Here is a 17,228-nt window from a genome sequence, read left to right as displayed (position 1 = left end):
CAACCGGCGCGTGTATCCGAGACGAGCGAGAGCCCGCGTAGAGCGCGTCCGTGCTTTTCCCGGCGATCACATCATCGCGGAAGGTGGTGGACTGGTGGTGGGCGCGCGCGCGCAGCCACCAAAATCGTCGCTGCTGCTGGTGCCGCCTGCCACTGCCAGTCTCGTCTCGGGCGCGGGTCCCCCCCTCCCCACAAACAATCCCGCTGTCTTTCTCGCTCTCTATCTACCAACGCGATTGAGATAGGAAGGAGAGAGAGAGGAAGAGGAGTCTCGGGTGGTGGCGCCATCGGCGGTGGGACCCGGGAGCCGCTACGGGAGGCGTAGACGACGACCGGGGAGGAGAAGAAGAAGAAGAGGAAGATTAGGCACGAGCAGGAAAAGAATAATTAGCGAGCGCCCGGGTGGTGTACCCATCTGTATTCATCATTTCCGCGATTCCACCCTCTCTCTCTCTGCGGCCGCGCCATTTCTATCCGAGCTCGAGGGTGTGGCCGGGGGGCGACGAACGCCGCTCTCTCTGCCTTCCTCCTTGACCGATCGCTCCCTTCTGACCGCCTTAATATTCTGGAAAGATCGGTTCTTGCCTTCTTGGGCTGCTTCAGGGGCGTGGGAGAGGTTTGGGGTTGGTTCATCTCGCGGGCTTGGGCGGCGGGAGGAGGAGAGGGGTTTTGCTTTGTCTCCTGTTCCGACTCTCCGGTTGATTCCTCCAACTGAGTTCAGGGGGAGTTCTTCAATCAGGAAGGTCTTGACTCTCGACGAGGAGGTTCGTTCATTTCCGAAGTGTTTTTTCTCTTCTTGGTTTATGCTGTTAACGTGTACTGTATTGTTGCTTGATTGGTGTTTATCTCGTATTAATAATCTGAGCTATTAGGATCCTTTTGTTAACAAAGTGAGGCTTTTTTGATGGTTTCGATGAACAGTGAACCTCAGCTTCCTCGGGTGTGACTTGTGATTTGGTACTTTAGTATTGGGTAGTTTAGCTGTCTGCCTTCTCCCGTCCTGTTCGTTCCCTGGAGACCAAAACCTTACCTTTGTTTCTTTGTATTGTTTCAGTTTGCACGTTTTAGGTCCATTCCTTAATACAAAAAGGGGTTAATTTTGCATTCTTCTCTGCTCCTTCTTCATTCTCCTTGTATGGTAGTCGATCTGGTTGGGGTTTAAGCCTCATGATCAGAGAATTCTGTAGAATTGAATGGTTCTTGTGCTTCAGTGCTTGTGTTAGGCTCCTTCCAGAAAATCTCTTGCAAGATTCAGGTATGCTGCCTTGGTACAGTTGGCAATGTGAAGTGACAACCTTAGAATATACTACTTCCTCCATCCCAAAATATAAGCATTTTTGAGGTTGGCACGGGTATTAAGAAACTAGGTGAGAATGATTGAAGAATGTGTGTGATTAGTTGAAAAGAGAAAGTAGGTGAAAAAGAATGGTTGTGATTGGTTGAGAGGAGAAGGTAGGTAAAAATAGCTTCATTTTGGGACAAAATACTGTGCTAGAAATAGCTACATTTTGGGACGGAGGTAGTACTAATTTAGTATTAGTGTGCCCTTTGTCTTATCAGGCGATTCACTTCTGTACCAATATATGAAATTGGCCCGTAGCCTTGAAAAAGCACTATAGTTTTGAAACAATTTTGTTTGTCAAGTTCTTAATGCTCTTCCTGTGACAATACAAGAAAGTTGACAAGAATCTAAAACGTACAACTGACCACATATGCATTTGCTCAGGAAGATGAAATAATATTGCGAGCTATACTAATAAACTGATAACATCATAACACCACTTTTACACCTATCCAGTGGGTGCTTAAAGAATTGAATACAATGGTTTTGACCAATTAGTTGGCTTCAACCTACGGTAGGAATTCAACTGAAAGGTGTAAATTCTGTTAATTGATCAACAATATAGCAGTATGTTGACCTAATTAGTCGATTTTTGGCAACACTGGGAGACTGGGAGTCAGGCTTGGGTGTGTATCTAGCTAGAACTTCTGTGTGTGCAAAGGATGTATCCTGACCTATTTGGAATCAGCCATTTTTTATACGTTGTACAATTTATCTGCAAATTTATATTAGCAAACACTTTTTTCAATAGCACGCAAAAGGCTCGCATGCCATTTTTTATTTATAAAAGATGAAAAAATTAGCTACAGCAACAACCACGCCCCATGATAAGATGGGTGATGATACAGCATGGGGTAGTTGCTAGAGGCTTTACTAAGATAAACAATTTATTAAATGTCCAAATGTTATCTTCTCTTTATTTTAGCTTGTTTAAAGTGAATAGTATCTACTAGAACAAACCTTTTTACAACAATTGATAGTTCTCATCAAAGAAAACACAATTGATTTTCCCTTGATTCATGACCACTAAAAACTTTGAGAATCAACATTTGTTTGATTGAATTATCCTATCCTAAATCGAGAAAAAATAATTATGCATGTCCTTCCTACTTTGGTAAGATGCACTTTGATTTGATCCGGTTATTACCTTCTGTGCTGAAACAGTTCAAGGTTCTTGGATTAAAGATTGGCAGTCATTCATCGTGGATGGAGAATAGGAACAAAGAAGATATGGGTCCATCCCAGCGTAATTCTTGCCCTAAGGTAGAATGCTGAATTACTCCCTCCTTTTTACTAATATTTTAACTATCGTTCAAGCATAAATTCTGTGGCTATTTGCCACTTTCATGCAAGCGAAAGCACTCTTGCAAATGGTGGGGCAGTAACGCTCGTTCCCGTGATCCCAATTTTTTGGCCCTTTGTGGCATGGTGATGGTGTCATGTGAAGCTAAATGCTAGTGACCGTTGAAGTTGTAACATTAATATAAATATCATCATGTAAAAGGAGAAGAATGAATCCTCATATTGCAAGCTTTCAAACCTGACTCTCAAGAGACAACTCGATTTTCTGGGAATGGTGGAATATCTAGACTGAATAATAGAGTTTATTCTCATTATCTAGTGTGTCATTGTAAAAAAATTATGTATTCGTCCTATCCATTTCATATTCCCCATTATTTGTATGTTTCTTATTCGATTGTTTTGCTCTGTTAGGTTCACAGCTCAATGTGCAGTGAGCTGACAATGATGTTAGATAAAGTCTCCTCTATTCTTCCATTAATTGAGGCAGCTCGACCAGGATGTAAAGCAGGTATACAGGAATTATGCAACCTATACAATATAGTTGAGAAAGGGAAACTCATAATTCAGCACTGCGTTGAATGTAGCAAGCTCTACTTGGTAAGTTAATTCTTGTGTTTATTGGAAACTAAGAATATGATATCCTTCATTTATTACTGATTTGCTAATTATTATTATTTTACCATTTAATGATTGTGTGTATGTATTTGTGTTCAGGCTATTACTGGAGAGGCGATTGTATCTCGGTGTGAAAGGATCAGAGACTCACTTAGGCGGAGCTTGTTCCTGATTGAGAACATGGTCCCACCAGCACTAGCTAATCAGGTTAGTTCATTTTGTGATCTTTGTTGTTTTACTCTATCATGTCAGCCTCACAAACTCAAAGTCATTATACTGTTTATAAGTTAAATAACAATTTTTTTTTGCTTCCCTCATGTGCATGAATTGCTATATAGCTTTTCTTTTGGCCAGTAAATAAAAGCAATACTGAAAGATATCTAGTATTCTTGGAATTTGATTTTGTCTTCTCCAAATAACTGAGTTTTCAAAGGTCTCCAGACCTACTTCTGTAAAGTAATATGATTTAACTTGAAATACTAGTAATTTATAGAAGCACCTGCAATAAGCAGCAAATTGATCAAAACATGCTTCTTATAACTTGCAGTTAGAGGATATATCACTTTTATCATGGAATTCTGTGTATTGCTATGATATCTTTCTTGCAACTACTTCTCATTTGCTTGATTGTTTATGAAGTTACTTTTTCTCACAGATTGTTGACGTCCATGATGATCTTGGGGACATAAAATTTGTTATTGATCCCACAGAAGAAGAGGCTGGCAAAACCATTTTAGAGATGCTTCGGCAATCTGATGTGACTGAAGAACTTGAACTAGAGACATTCCTGCAGGCAGCTTCAAACTTAAACCTGACATCTCCTAAATCTATGCTAATTGAACGAAGGGCTATCAAGAAACTGCTTGACAAGATTAGCGGTACTGATCCCAAAAAGGAGGGAGTTCTTAAGTTCCTTCTATACCTTGTTAAAAAGTATGGAAAAAACATAAAACCAGAAACTGGTGAGCGGAAGGAAAACATGCAATCTGAAAGCCAGTCTTCGACTCCAAGCTCAAGTTTTGTTAGTGATACCAGCACTCCTGGAAAGTGGTACACACCCACAGACATCCAGAGGAATGAGGATCAGACTAGTATGTCAGGAGCAGCCACACCACCTGCAGAGTTCTGTTGCCCAATATCAACAAAGTTAATGCGTGATCCTGTCATAATAACATCTGGGCAGACTTATGAAAGAGAAAATATTGAGAGATGGTTTAGGGAGGGATATGATACCTGTCCCAGGACACATATAAAGCTAGAAAATTTCGCGATGATTCCAAATACTTGCATGAGGGACCTCATTTTCAATTGGTGCAAAGAGCATGGTTTCATAATCTCAGATATTCTCCCTCCATCCAAAAATGCATACAGTTACTTGCCGGAGCAATTGCATGGTTACTCCATGTCAAGTCTGCACAATGTTTCAGTACCTCTAATTGCTGGAAAAGTCAGGGATTTTGTGATTGACCATAGCACTTCATCTGTTGCATTATCTGAGGCCAGTTATATGTCAGATTCATATCATGTGCGGGACATGGAGGAACCGAAAGATAGTTTTTCTCAGTTCTCTTGGAGTGCGGACTATCAAGAGTGTTTGTCTTTTCGCAACTTCAACCAGGACAAGTTCCTAAGGTTCTTTTACGAGCTGTCGAAGCTCCCATTGGAACTCCAAGACAGGTCCATTGGTGATTTGAAGATCATTCTCAATGAGGAAAATGAGGCTTCATGTGCTATGGTTTCCAATGGATTTGTAGAGGCATTCTTTGATTTCTTAATGAATGAAGATGGAAGCTACAGTATGCAAGCTCAGAAAGTTGGATTTCAGTTCTTTCGTGTTTTTCTTTCCAATAGCAGGTAACCACATTTCCTCTGACAAATGTGTTCCTTTCATCAGTCTTATATTGAAGATCATTTGCTCTCATAGCTCACAATCAGAATGAAGGTTTTTTAACAACATATTTCTTTGACGTACAGGACTAATATTCTACACATGAATGAAGAAGCATTCCGTCTATTTGCATCCTTTATTGATTCTGAGTTAAAAACCGAAGCTTTGCTGACACTTCACGAGCTGGTTCAACACCTGAGTTGTCGACAATCCCATTTGATGGCCTCTATTATCACTCCTTTATTGGAGTCTGAAGATGCCGAGGGTCTCGAGCTTTGCCTGAAGATTGTCTGCAATCTTTCATCTGATTCGGATGTAAAACCATACCTAATTTCACTGGGAATTGTCTCAAGATTGTCACCCATTCTTTCTGAAGGAACCTTTGCTGAGTGTTGCTTGGAGATTTTGCGGAACCTGTGTGATGTGGAAGAAGCCACAGTGCTTATTACAAAAACTGATCGATGCCTTGGTTCCGTTGCAGAATATCTGGACACTGGAAGCCCTAAAGAACGAGAGCATGCAGTGGTTATCCTTTTAGCAGTATGTTCCCATAGTTCTGAGGATTGTTTACTTGTAATGAAGGAAGGTGTAATCCCTGCCCTTGTGGACTTGTCAGTAAATGGAATTGATGAAGCAAAAGGTTGTTCAATGAAGCTACTTCATCTTCTCAGGGATCTGAGGCGAACCGACCAGTTGAACAACTCATGTTCACAAGAAGTGGTTGTCACAGATGTAGTGGAGGGTCCTCCTGACAGTTCAATTCACAAGCAGCCAATACCAAAGTCATCTCGTTTTTTCCAAAGAAAGTTGAACATTTTCTCAAAGCCCCGGTCACTTACGCTATTCTGAAAACTGGCAAAGATCGATCGAGTTAGTAGTCCTTGTATATTTTATAACACTAACAGTTCTTTTGTATAGGGTGGTAGAGGCTGTATTGTCCAAAGGAAATGCTTGATGAGATGATCTTTTTCATCCTCATGTATTCCAGTAGAGTTTGATCAACTATTGTGATGCATCTTGCAGATTGCAGTTGTTTTGCATCTTGCTGCGTGTAAAAAGTAGGCTAGATATAGTTTTTGTATTTTTGTACTCTGCTGTAGTGCTGTTCCATTGACAGCTGGAAAGCCTGAAAACAAGGTTTTGTTTATCTTATCTGAAGTTCTGAAGAAAGCAGAACTGGTGATCCATCCCTTTGTTGACTGTTACCTTTCCTTTTTTTTCCCCCTTTTATAGCTGGTATACACTGGCAGAGGTATCAGCTAATTCGGCCAAAGTCAAATAGGACCGGATTATTATTTAGATCTAACTTTCCAACATGAATGGTAATTTCGACTGGACATTGGATTAGTGTGGTAACTTGAGGCTTATTAATCATCTCTTTGGGAACTTACACCCTTTTTCTTTATCAAATTATAAAATTTCTCATCCATGGCTAGCGCCAGGATGATTCAAGGTGGTGCCGGCTCCTATCCCGTTGGATCCTTATGGAGAGAGGGGAGGAGGAAGAAGCAGAGGAAAAGAAGTAGGGGGCGTTGAGGAAGAAGAAGGATCCTTATGGAGCTTATGGAGAGAAGTAGGGGCACCAAGGAAGAAGAAGGTGAGCCTCCCTTTCATATTAATCCTGTAAATGACGGTTATCTAAATATAATCTTTTTCCATGTTATATCAAGGATATACAAACAACCCATACAACAACACTCTTTTATAGTAATCTAAATTTATTTCGATAAATGTCTATATGATCGTCCGGTGACCAACAAATGGCAATCTTCTCTCTTCTTTTTCTCTCCTCTTCACCTAATAAAAAAAAATCCATGTGGCATCTACTACTTAGATGCTGATATCACACCATAGGTTCCTGAAGAGGGAAGGTAACATGACTTCAATACTAATTTATGATAATTCCCGTTATCAACAGCTACACTAAAAAAAATATGACCGCAATGCAAATTCTAAGGTAGGAGTGAGAGGCCCCTTTGATGCTCTTAGGAGGGTGAAGGCTGGTTGGCGGAAGGGTGCCGGTGCGGTAGAGTTCACATGCTAGCGTAAGCTATTTGGTTTTTTTTTTTTTTTTTGGGGGGGGGGGGGGGGGGTGGGTTGCGGTGTTAGGGAGGGAGGGGAGGCTGTGGGTGAAAGGCTAGCTAGGCGCCTTTGGGTATCGCTTTCCCTCTTGGGGCCATTGTCATGAAGCCTACCCTCTTTCTCTCCCAGGAGGATGCTTCGGGTGAAAACTAGGTCCAATCCGTTGGATGGGTGGCGGCGGTGCTTCTAGCGTTGTGATATCCCTAGAGGCGTCGTCTAGGAGGTCATGTTTCTGTCTCTTCTCAGCTCCATTTTGTCTGACCTTCAGCGGTCCTCTTAGATGTTGCCACCGGGGTTGCGCGAGGGACGAGTGGATCCTTCTTCTCTCTTGCCCTCCCCCTCGTCAACCTCTTTGTGTAGAGACGTCTGTGAGTTTGTTGGTGGCCAATAGCTTGGAGTTGAGGTTGGGCAGTGTGCGTATGCCCTGTTGTGAGCTGTTGCGACCGACAATGCATAGTGGCGGTTGACTCGGTATTAGTTCTTTCCTCAAGCTAATGTTTGGGAGTCGTCGGTTTTGTGGTGGTGTGCTTTTTCCTTTTTACTGATTGTTACCTTATAGAGTTGTAATCTTGTACTCCTGTTTGGTGTGGTTCGTTTCAAAAACAATGCAAAGTTCTCCTGGTCAGCTGGAGCTGTTCTGTACCCCTCTGAAGATGTCTACCATCACCACAAAGCAAGACGCGATCATGCCAGTCTCTTTTGCATTCCAGATCAATCGTTGAGTGCACAGATTCTCTGAATCTGTCTCGAGCAATCGCTTGGAAGACTGCACATTTGTTCCCTTGTTCCTTTTGTCATCCCACTATCGCTAACAAAAACCATAGTTATGTCAGCTTCACTCATCATGATGATGGCTCAGCTAACCCAGCACAGGTGTAGCTCACTGACTCGAGGCCGCCGGGCCGTCAGTTCAATCGTACGTTCACCGGATGAGTGGAACCTTTGGCTGCACCATCAGTCCATCCCTTTCCGAATTCTCCTGAATCAGGTTCAGGCACGCAAGCACATTCTCATTCTGAAATCTTGTCACGTGCGCTATTGAATTCCATAAGCAGTATGGTTCAAATAAAAAAGAACAATTAAGAATAGAACAACATCGTCTCTACTCTAATACCATATTGAGTTTTATGTGCAGATTATATCCATCAGATGACATGAAAATCTTTGGTAGTTTTGAATTTCATTTCGTGGTGGTTCTGAATTTTCAGTTGGTGCCACAAGATCTGCTCCTGAGTGCTCATTTGCACCAACAATGGACGAGAAGCAAGTGGGGGCAATAAAAGTCGCAGACACACTTGAACCTTCCTGACGCCCATTCCAGTTATGGCCACATGGGGGCTACACTGCCGCTACTACAATGTACAATCCTGTCCAATCTGGCGAACGTTGATTGTGTCCTCTTCTTCCCTTGCATGCAAATATGCAATGCTTTGCCCAATTGCCCAAGCCCAGGTGCAGCGCACGGTGACCCGGGCATGTCTTCGTTTTCTTCCTCTGGGTGCAAAGGCATCAACGCAGCATCCACCAGCGCCATGAACACGATGAGATCCGTGTCACTCGCCTATGCCGCTAGCTTGACCGCCGGTGCCCATTCCCCTGCACTGTCAACTGTCAGAGCGCATGCGCAAAACGGGCAGATCCGTCGTATTTGCAGTAGTAATTACACTTGCAATTGCATTCGCAATTTGCACCGCACACGGATTTGGCAGATTAAGGTGTTGACGTGTTGTTTGGTTTGATCAGTGTGCTCTCGCTCGCACTATCACACATGGCTGGCCTGGATTTTTCACAATTTAGTCCTTTTAAAAAACTTATTTTGTAAATATACTTCTGAAAAAACTTATCTTAAAAATAGTATTTTTTTGGACGCTAGAGCCACTGGCGACGTCGTCCAACGAGAGGGCGCCAGCCTCTCTGGCGTCGTCCTCCTGCCACCGTGGTGGGTTGGCGCTGAGGTGGCAGGAGGGCGGCGCCAACCCGGCATTTTTTCTCTCTAGTGTAGAGGAGAGAGATGTGCATCCTTCTTTATTATTATTATTATTATTATTATTATTATTATTATTATTATTATTATTATTATTATTAAAGGAATAGAAAAAGGAGCCTCCACATTCGCTCTCATGGCCTAGAAATTCTCACATTAATCGGAGAAAAAGAAAAAACAGAGTCCATATAGAAATACAATTTAGAAATAGCTTAAATTCGAAATTAAAAAATAAGAAATATTAGAATAGGATACTAGAGTCCATATAGAAATACAATTTAGAAATAGTTGAAATTCGGAATTAAAAAATAAGGAATATTAGAAGAGGAGACTACAGTCCATATATAAATACAATTAGGAAATAACCGAAATTCGGAATTAAAAATAAGGAATATTAGAAGTAGAGTATATAGTCCATATAGAAATACAATTAGGAAATAACTGAAATTCGAAAAAGGAGCCTCCACGTTCGCTCTCATGGCCTATAAATTCTCACATTAATCGGAGAAAAAGAAAAGACAGAGTCCATATAGAAATACAATTTAGAAATAGCTTAAATTCGAAATTAAAAAAATAAGAAATATTAGAATAGGATACTAGAGTCCATATAGAAATACAATTTAGAAATAGTTGAAATTCGGAATTAAAAAATAAGGAATATTAGAAGAGGAGACTACAGTACATATATAAATACAATTAGGAAATGACTGAAATTCGGAATTAAAAATAAGGAATATTAAAAGTAGAGTATATAGTCCATATAGAAATACAATTAGGAAATAACTGAAATTCGGAATTAAAAATAAGGAATATTAGAAGTAGAGTATAGATTCCATATAGAAATACAAGTAGGAAATAATAGAATTTTGGAATACAAAATAAGGAATATTAGAAGTAGAGTATAGAGTCTATATAGAAATACAATTAGGAAATAATAGAAATTTAGAATTATAAATAAGGAATATTAGAAGTGGAGTATAGATTCCATATAGAAATACAATTACGAAATAATAGAAATTTGGAATTAAAAATAAGGAATATTAGAAGTAGAGTATAGAGTCCATATAGAAATATAATTAAGAAAAAAAAAGAAATTCGGAATTAAAAAAAAAGGCAATATTAGAAGTAGAGTATAGAGTCCATATATGAATTTAAAACTAACTAAAATTTGGAATAAAAAAAATAAAATTAAAATTAGAGTTTAGATTCCATATAAAAATACAATTTATAAATAACTAAAATTCGAAATTAAGAAAAACATGGGAAGAAGAGTTTAAAGTCAATATAGGAATACAATTTAGAAGTAAATGAAATTCGAAATTGAAAATTAAAGAATATTGAAAGATAAGTTTAGAGTACACATAGAAATATAATTAGAAATAATAAAAATTCAGAAATAAAAATAAATAATATTGGAAGAAGATCATAGAATCTATATAGAAATACAATTTACAGAAAATTCAGAATTAAAAGAACACATATTAAAAGACGAGTTTAGAGTCCATATATGAATATATATAATTTACAAATAACTAAAATTTGATATTAAAAATAATTAATAACTAACACGTATATAAAATACAATATGAATATTACACATTAGTAGTTTTGTAAAGTTATTGCAAAATTTAAAACTATGTTGTCATTTTAATATATTTAAATAATATAATGAGAAAACATATATGCTATTATATGAGAGAAAATATAATAATGCTAGCCACGTAATCTGCGCGGGCCACCATGCTTGTTATTATTAAAGTAATAGAAAAAGGAGCTTCTACGTTCACTCTCATGGCCTAGAAATTCTCACATTAATCGGAGAAATAGAAAAGGCAGATTCCATATAGAAATACAATTTAGAAATAGCTAAAATTCGAAATTAAAAAATAAGGAATATTATAATAGTAGACTAAGTCCATATAGAAATACAATTTAGAAATAGTTGAAATTCGGAATTAAAAAATAAGGAATATTAGAAGAGGAGCTAGAGTCCATATAAAAATACAATTAGGAAATAAATGAAATTCGGAATTAAAAATAAGGAATATTAGAAGTAGAGTATAGTGTCCATATAGAAATACAATTAGGAAATAAATGAAACTTGGAATTAAAAATAAGGAATATTAGAAGTAGAGTATAGAGTCCATATAGAAATATAATTAGGAAATAATAAAAATTTGGAATAAAAAATAAGGAATATTAGAAGTAGAGTACAGAGTCCATATAGAAATACAATTAAGAAAAAATAGAAGTTCAGAATTAAAAAATAAGGAATATTAGAAGTAGAGTATAAAGTCTATATAGGAATTTAAAATTAACTAAAATTTGGAATAAACATAATAAAATTAAAAGTAGAGTTTAGACTCTGTATAAAAATACAATTTACAAATAACTAAAATTCGACATTAAGAAAAACATGGGAAGAAGAGTTTAAAGTCAACATAGGAATACAATTTATAAGTAACTGAAATTCGAAATTAAAAATTAAAGAATATTGAAAGATGAGTTTAGAGTCCACATAGAAATACAATTAGAAATAATAAAAATTCAGAAATAAAAATAAATAATAGTGGAAGAAGAGCATAGAGTCTATATAGAAATACAATTTACAGAAAATTCGGAATTAAAAAAAGAAATATTAAAAGACGAGTCTAGAGTCCATATAGGAATATATATAATTTATAAATAACTAAAATTTGATATTAAAAATAATTAATAACTAACACATATATAAAATACAATATGAATATTACACATTAGTAGTTTTGTAAAGTTATTGCAAAATTTAAAATTATGTTGTCATTTTAATATATTTGAATAATACAATGAGAAAACATATATGTTATTATATGAGAGAAAATATAATGATGCTAGCCGTGTAATCTGCGTGGGCCGCCATGCTAGTTATTATTATTTAAGTAAAGTCCATCACCAGTCCCTAAACTTGTACCGCTGTGTCATCCCTGTCCCTAAACTTGCAAATCGACCGTTCAGGTCCTCAAACTTGTTCTACTGTGTTATCCCGGTCCCTATACTTGCAGATCACTCGTTTAGGTACTCCAACTTGTTCAGTTGTGTCACCCCGGTCCCTAAACTTTGATTTGAGTATCATCTGGGTCAAATAGGACGGTCTAAAGACTTTGTATTTAAAAATAATTCATAATTTTTTCACGTGAACTCTAATAAAGACAAACTTTATATCAAATTTGTAGCCATCGACACGATCTACATCTTTGTAGTTGATTTTTTTTATTTTAAGTCATTTTTTGTCCCAAAATGTAATTTTAAAATTAAAATTTCAAAATTATAAACATGCAACAATATTTTGGGACCCTAAACAGTTTTAATTCAAAAACTTTTCAACTACAAAGTTATAGGTCACGTCGAGGGCTACGATTTTGATATAAAGTTTGTCTTCATTAGAGTTCACATGAAAAAGTTATGAATTATTTTTTGATATAAAGTTTTTAGACCGTCCTGTTTAGGGACTGGGGTGACACAACTGAACAAGTTGGAGGACCTAAACGAGTCATCTGCAAGTTTAGGGACCGGAATGACACAGTTGAACAAGTTTGAGGACCTGAATGATCGATTTGTGAGTTTAGGGACCGGGATGATACAACGGTACAAGTTTAGGGACCGGTGAAGGACTTTACTCTTATTATTTTTTTCCACACTTAGTAGCACACAAGAACCAACCGTAGAAAAATTAAACTCAAATACATGAAATATGTGACTTGTTTCAAAGCTATACCGACCCCCCCCCCCCGGGCGCGCATGCTCTTCCTGCTCTTCGTTATTTTGGTTTTTCCTATAATAAAAAAACAGATTAGATTTCGAACACTTTTAGCCTTTTTTTTTTACATCTTTTACATCATTAAAAAAAGTTATGGTCTGTGTTTTATTTGTTACATTTGGGTGTCATTTTTTAAAACAGGCGTAACTTTCTCATGTGGACTCAGAATCAGGCAAATAATATATCCACAGACATTTACAGAAAAAGTTACATCCGATTCTCCCCGGCTTTGCTGAGTCTGGCGAAATTATAATATCTAAATTCCACTTGCAAGATTGTATTTTCGAGGCGAGAAGCTTTTCGATAGAGTTTGAAAAATTTTACAGGTCACATATTTCATACATTTGAGTTTAACTTTTCTATGGTTGATCTTGTGTGCTCCTAAGTGTGAAAAAATATCAAAAATAAAAAAAATTAGGGGGAGGGTGCCAGCCACATTGGCGCGCTCCCCCTACCACACCTCAGTGCCAACCCACCACGGTGCCAAAGAGGCTGGCGCCCTCCTGTTGAACGACGGCGCCAGCGATACTGATGCCCATAAAGGACCATTTTCAGGATAAGTTTTTTTCAGAGGTCTATTTATGAAATAAGTGTTTTTAAAGGACCAAATCATAAAAAATCCAGCATGCCTGGCTGCATCGATGCTTTGGATTAGCCAAGTTAGCCACTGCTCCGAGTTTACACCACTCCCACTACACTTGTATTACCAGGGACGGCTTTGAGCTCCTGCAGTTTGTTCGTCAAAACCGCTGCAGGTTTCGCTTTTGCCCTGTACTACTATACTCGTGTGCCTTTCCCTGATCTGCCTGCCAGGAGGCCACAGGATACGATTCCGCAAAAATCTGTTGATCTGCTCGCTCCTTGATAGCTGGAGCGCAGAATAAGAGAGACGCAGTGACGACGAGTCACTGCAGCCTATAGTTAGTAGTCCTCCCTCCGTCTTAAAAAAAGACAAACTCTGACTTTCCATGTCCAACTTTAATTGTCCATCTTATATGAAATTTTTTATAATTTGTATTTTCATTGTTTTTAGATGATAAAGCATGATTAATATTTTACGCATGACTTATCTTTTTATTTTTTTCATAATTTTTTCAAATAAGACGGACGGTTAATAGTTGGGCACGAAAACCAGGTTTGTCTTTTTTTTTTTTTTTTTGACTGAGGGAGTACTGTACTAGCCCTGATGGAGAGCGAGAAAAATTGCACGATATGGGTCGGTCGGTCGCTGCGCTGCTGCCACCGCGCGCCGCCGCCTCCTTTTCCCCCGGGGGGCCTCTCTAGTGGTGCCATATCGCGTGGAGCCCCCGGCCGCCTCTTTCTCTCTCTCTCTGTGCCCAAGTTCAGTGCACCGCCACCGATCAGGAGAAGCGTGCTGTCGCTGGCGAGTGCATGATCCTGCAGCTAGCTAAGCTAGCAACACACGCTTTGGCTTTCGCGCGGCGTAGCGGACGTACGCGCGCTACCAATGGTGGTGGTGGAGATCGATCGACATGTTGTTGCGCCGTGATGGCGACCGCGGGCGCGGGCGGGGGGTGAAACGCCACGGGTTTTGAGGGCTCGCGTCGCGGCCCAAGGATTTTTCTCGTCAGATTTATCGTTTCTGTAGTGGGCGCGCGGCCGTGACCGCGAGAGGAGAAGGGGCGTGTCCCCGCGCCCACTACGGCACTACCCGGTGCCGACACCGTGTGATTTCGTAGCATATCGCGGCGGAAGAGATGTTTCGGTGGAGACGTGGCGGTGGTGGCGGTACGCCTGTACACAACACTATATACGCCGTTGAAAATGACTTTTGTTGGTGTAGTGCTACTATCTGCAGCCTCCGTGGACGGTTAGTTACCCTGTAGATGTATTCATGGCAGTGGATAGGGATACTGGTACTAGTGTCCACCTCTAATTCTTTTGGAGTTTTCTCTTCTTCATGGAAAGATCTGTCGGGTACTGGGCGGGTTTTTGAAAAGACGGCTATACTGGAGGGACCGTAGGATCAGATTTTCAAAACATTAATGGCTACCTTGGCAGCTTGTACTGCTAACAGTATGTACTTTCAGTAGAATACGAGGAGCAGAGGACCGAACCGATGATCAGGACTCAGGAGGCTGAGAATTCAGGAGGATCGAATTTATCATCAGGAGTATTATAATGTTCCACGCTGTTACTACGGTTACAATTATTTCCTACTCTAATCGGTTGAGAACTTAAGATATGGCTGACAGGCCGTAGAAAAGTTGAACGAAGCAGCTAGTAGAACTTGAAGTAGTACATTATTAGCAGTTCAAAAAGCTAAGGATGAAAAATGAACTACGATGATTAAAGAAAAACCCAAAATCAAATCTATAATTAAGTATTAAATATCAAACTTTGGTTATGGTTGATAAACCAACAAGCAGATGGTGAGAGCAGGCATTTGAACAGCAATAATTGAATAAAACAATACACACATTAAAAATTTACAATATGAAACAAACACTTTTGCCATAATAAATCACTCAACAATTCCCTGTTATTAAAACCACCACGTTCAAATGGCCCATAAAGACTATTTTAGGTGAGCTATTAAACCCTTGAAAATGTAAATTTTCTCAAGGCCTGTTTGGAACACATGAATTCTATATTCTATCGGCAAAATACCGTATAAAACATTTCATGCCTTCTTTGAAATGTGGGAGGCTATTTATATACTTCTAGAATTGAATTGATTTCTATGTAAGTCTATATATATTTTTAGTATGATTTGAAATCCTATGTTTTTCCTTCAAATATCCTTCAAGTCAAATTCAAATTATTAGTTGTGATCTCCACAGGAATCGGGAGACCGATTCCCCGGTCCACCCTAACGCGCGCCGGCCGATCTATGGCCATGGGCCCCTCTCACGCAGCGCAATAATAAAAAGGGGGAGTCGTCGGGCACGCGAACGAAGGTTCGCCGTGCATTCGGACTCCCCACAAAACCCTAATCCCTCCGATCCGGGAAGCGCGCTGAAGTAAGGGGATAGCTCACTACCGCTGTCGTCATCCTCACTGACGCCGCCGACTCCACACCATTGCCATGGCCGCGTCAAGCTCCAAGAGTGAGGCTATGGACTTCTCCATCCCTCTCTCTCTCCGTTTCTTCCCTATAAGGTCAACCATACTTTTAATCCTATGAGGTAGCAAAATCTCTAAGACGGTACCTAGTGATCCTAGAATCCTAAGTCCTAACACAAAGGAGACCCAGTTGGCATGTTGCAAATAGAAGAGCCTCAGGAGAGCTGGAATTCCTGTTCCCACAGCCGTGACATTGTACCTTGCCCTTATCCAGACAGCTGTGGAGAGACCAAAGATGCATCAGACAGAAGAAAGGGAAAAGAGAACCACCCGAAAGGATAGCAGATAGCTACCCTTCACAGGGACCTATCATTCCCGGGCCCTAGTTTTGGAAGCCAACAAACTTGATGAAGACCATGCTGATGGACCCATATGATTGCTCCTGGCAAGATTCCCAACCTTCACCATAGCTCTTGTGAGAAATTTCAAACATGCATCAATATCAAATTCTTACTCTCCCATCTCTAAATATAAGGAATTTTGGTGGGATGTGTACTAATCTAATTTCTTTTTTGGGGCATCCAGCTCCTGTGCATATTCTTAAAAATTAGTATCAATCAACAACAGTTCTTTCCTGAAGTTTTTTTTTACATGACTCAAATTTTTTTAAGGTTGTCAATCAACAGCAGTGGGTGGTGGAGCCATAAATTTTACGAGGCCTGATGAGCCTAAACAGAAAAAGTTGTTGGTCTACCAGAAACTGAGCAAATTCTCGGCGTTTTTCCATTAGAGGATGTCGCTTTGCCTCAATAGCTCGAGAGCATGAAGCCCAGGCAGCCGCCCACCTAGATCCACCCTTTGATCAACAGGAGAAGAAAAATGACTTGAGCTGTTTTATGGTGCTTGAAAGCCATATGGCCTATCCATTGGATGCAATCCAACTCTCCACAATACAATATCAGTTGCAAGGTCAATTCCGGATCGTAAGCGCACAATCTGTAGAGCATGCGGTTTTAATGTGCCCACGTCGGTTTAATTAGCTTTTTAGTGAGTGTAAAAACTCCACTGAGATATACCAATGGCGGTCAGTCTCCTGACTTATTGCCACTAATTGTATGCCACATCCGATTCGGATGAAAGTAATGTGTCAAAGCTCGAAGTCGATTTGCTGGCAGGTTGAGTCTGCATCAAAA

The 17,228-nt window shown here is 39.5% G+C and overlaps 1 protein-coding gene across 1 annotated transcript; it reads left to right on the top strand.

The window, feature by feature from the left end:
* The first annotated feature begins 259 nt into the window (after window positions 1-259).
* LOC127763612 (U-box domain-containing protein 6-like) lies at window positions 260-6,333 on the top strand. Its single transcript, XM_052288376.1, has 6 exons — window positions 260-763; window positions 2,506-2,604; window positions 3,055-3,240; window positions 3,358-3,465; window positions 3,914-5,112; window positions 5,233-6,333. Exons 2-6 carry the CDS (start codon window positions 2,548-2,550, stop codon window positions 5,993-5,995), a joined length of 2,313 nt encoding a protein of 770 aa, XP_052144336.1. The 5' UTR covers window positions 260-763; window positions 2,506-2,547; the 3' UTR covers window positions 5,996-6,333.
* Window positions 6,334-17,228: the final 10,895 nt, after the last annotated feature.

Source organism: Oryza glaberrima, chromosome 2 (assembly GCF_000147395.1).
Source record: "Oryza glaberrima chromosome 2, OglaRS2, whole genome shotgun sequence".
In the NCBI taxonomy this organism is placed as follows: Eukaryota; Viridiplantae; Streptophyta; class Magnoliopsida; order Poales; family Poaceae; genus Oryza; species Oryza glaberrima.
This window is presented reverse-complemented; position numbering and strand designations above follow the sequence as displayed.

Bases quoted from the DNA above. Each gene is read 5' to 3' on its own strand.
- LOC127763612 (XM_052288376.1), top strand. From the start codon at position 2,548: ATGGAGAATAGGAACAAAGAAGATATGGGTCCATCCCAGCGTAATTCT. The intron at 2,605-3,054 runs GTAGAATGCTGA...TTGCTCTGTTAG, and splicing joins AGCGTAATTCTTGCCCTAAG to GTTCACAGCTCAATGTGCAG. The intron at 3,241-3,357 runs GTAAGTTAATTC...ATTTGTGTTCAG, and splicing joins AATGTAGCAAGCTCTACTTG to GCTATTACTGGAGAGGCGAT.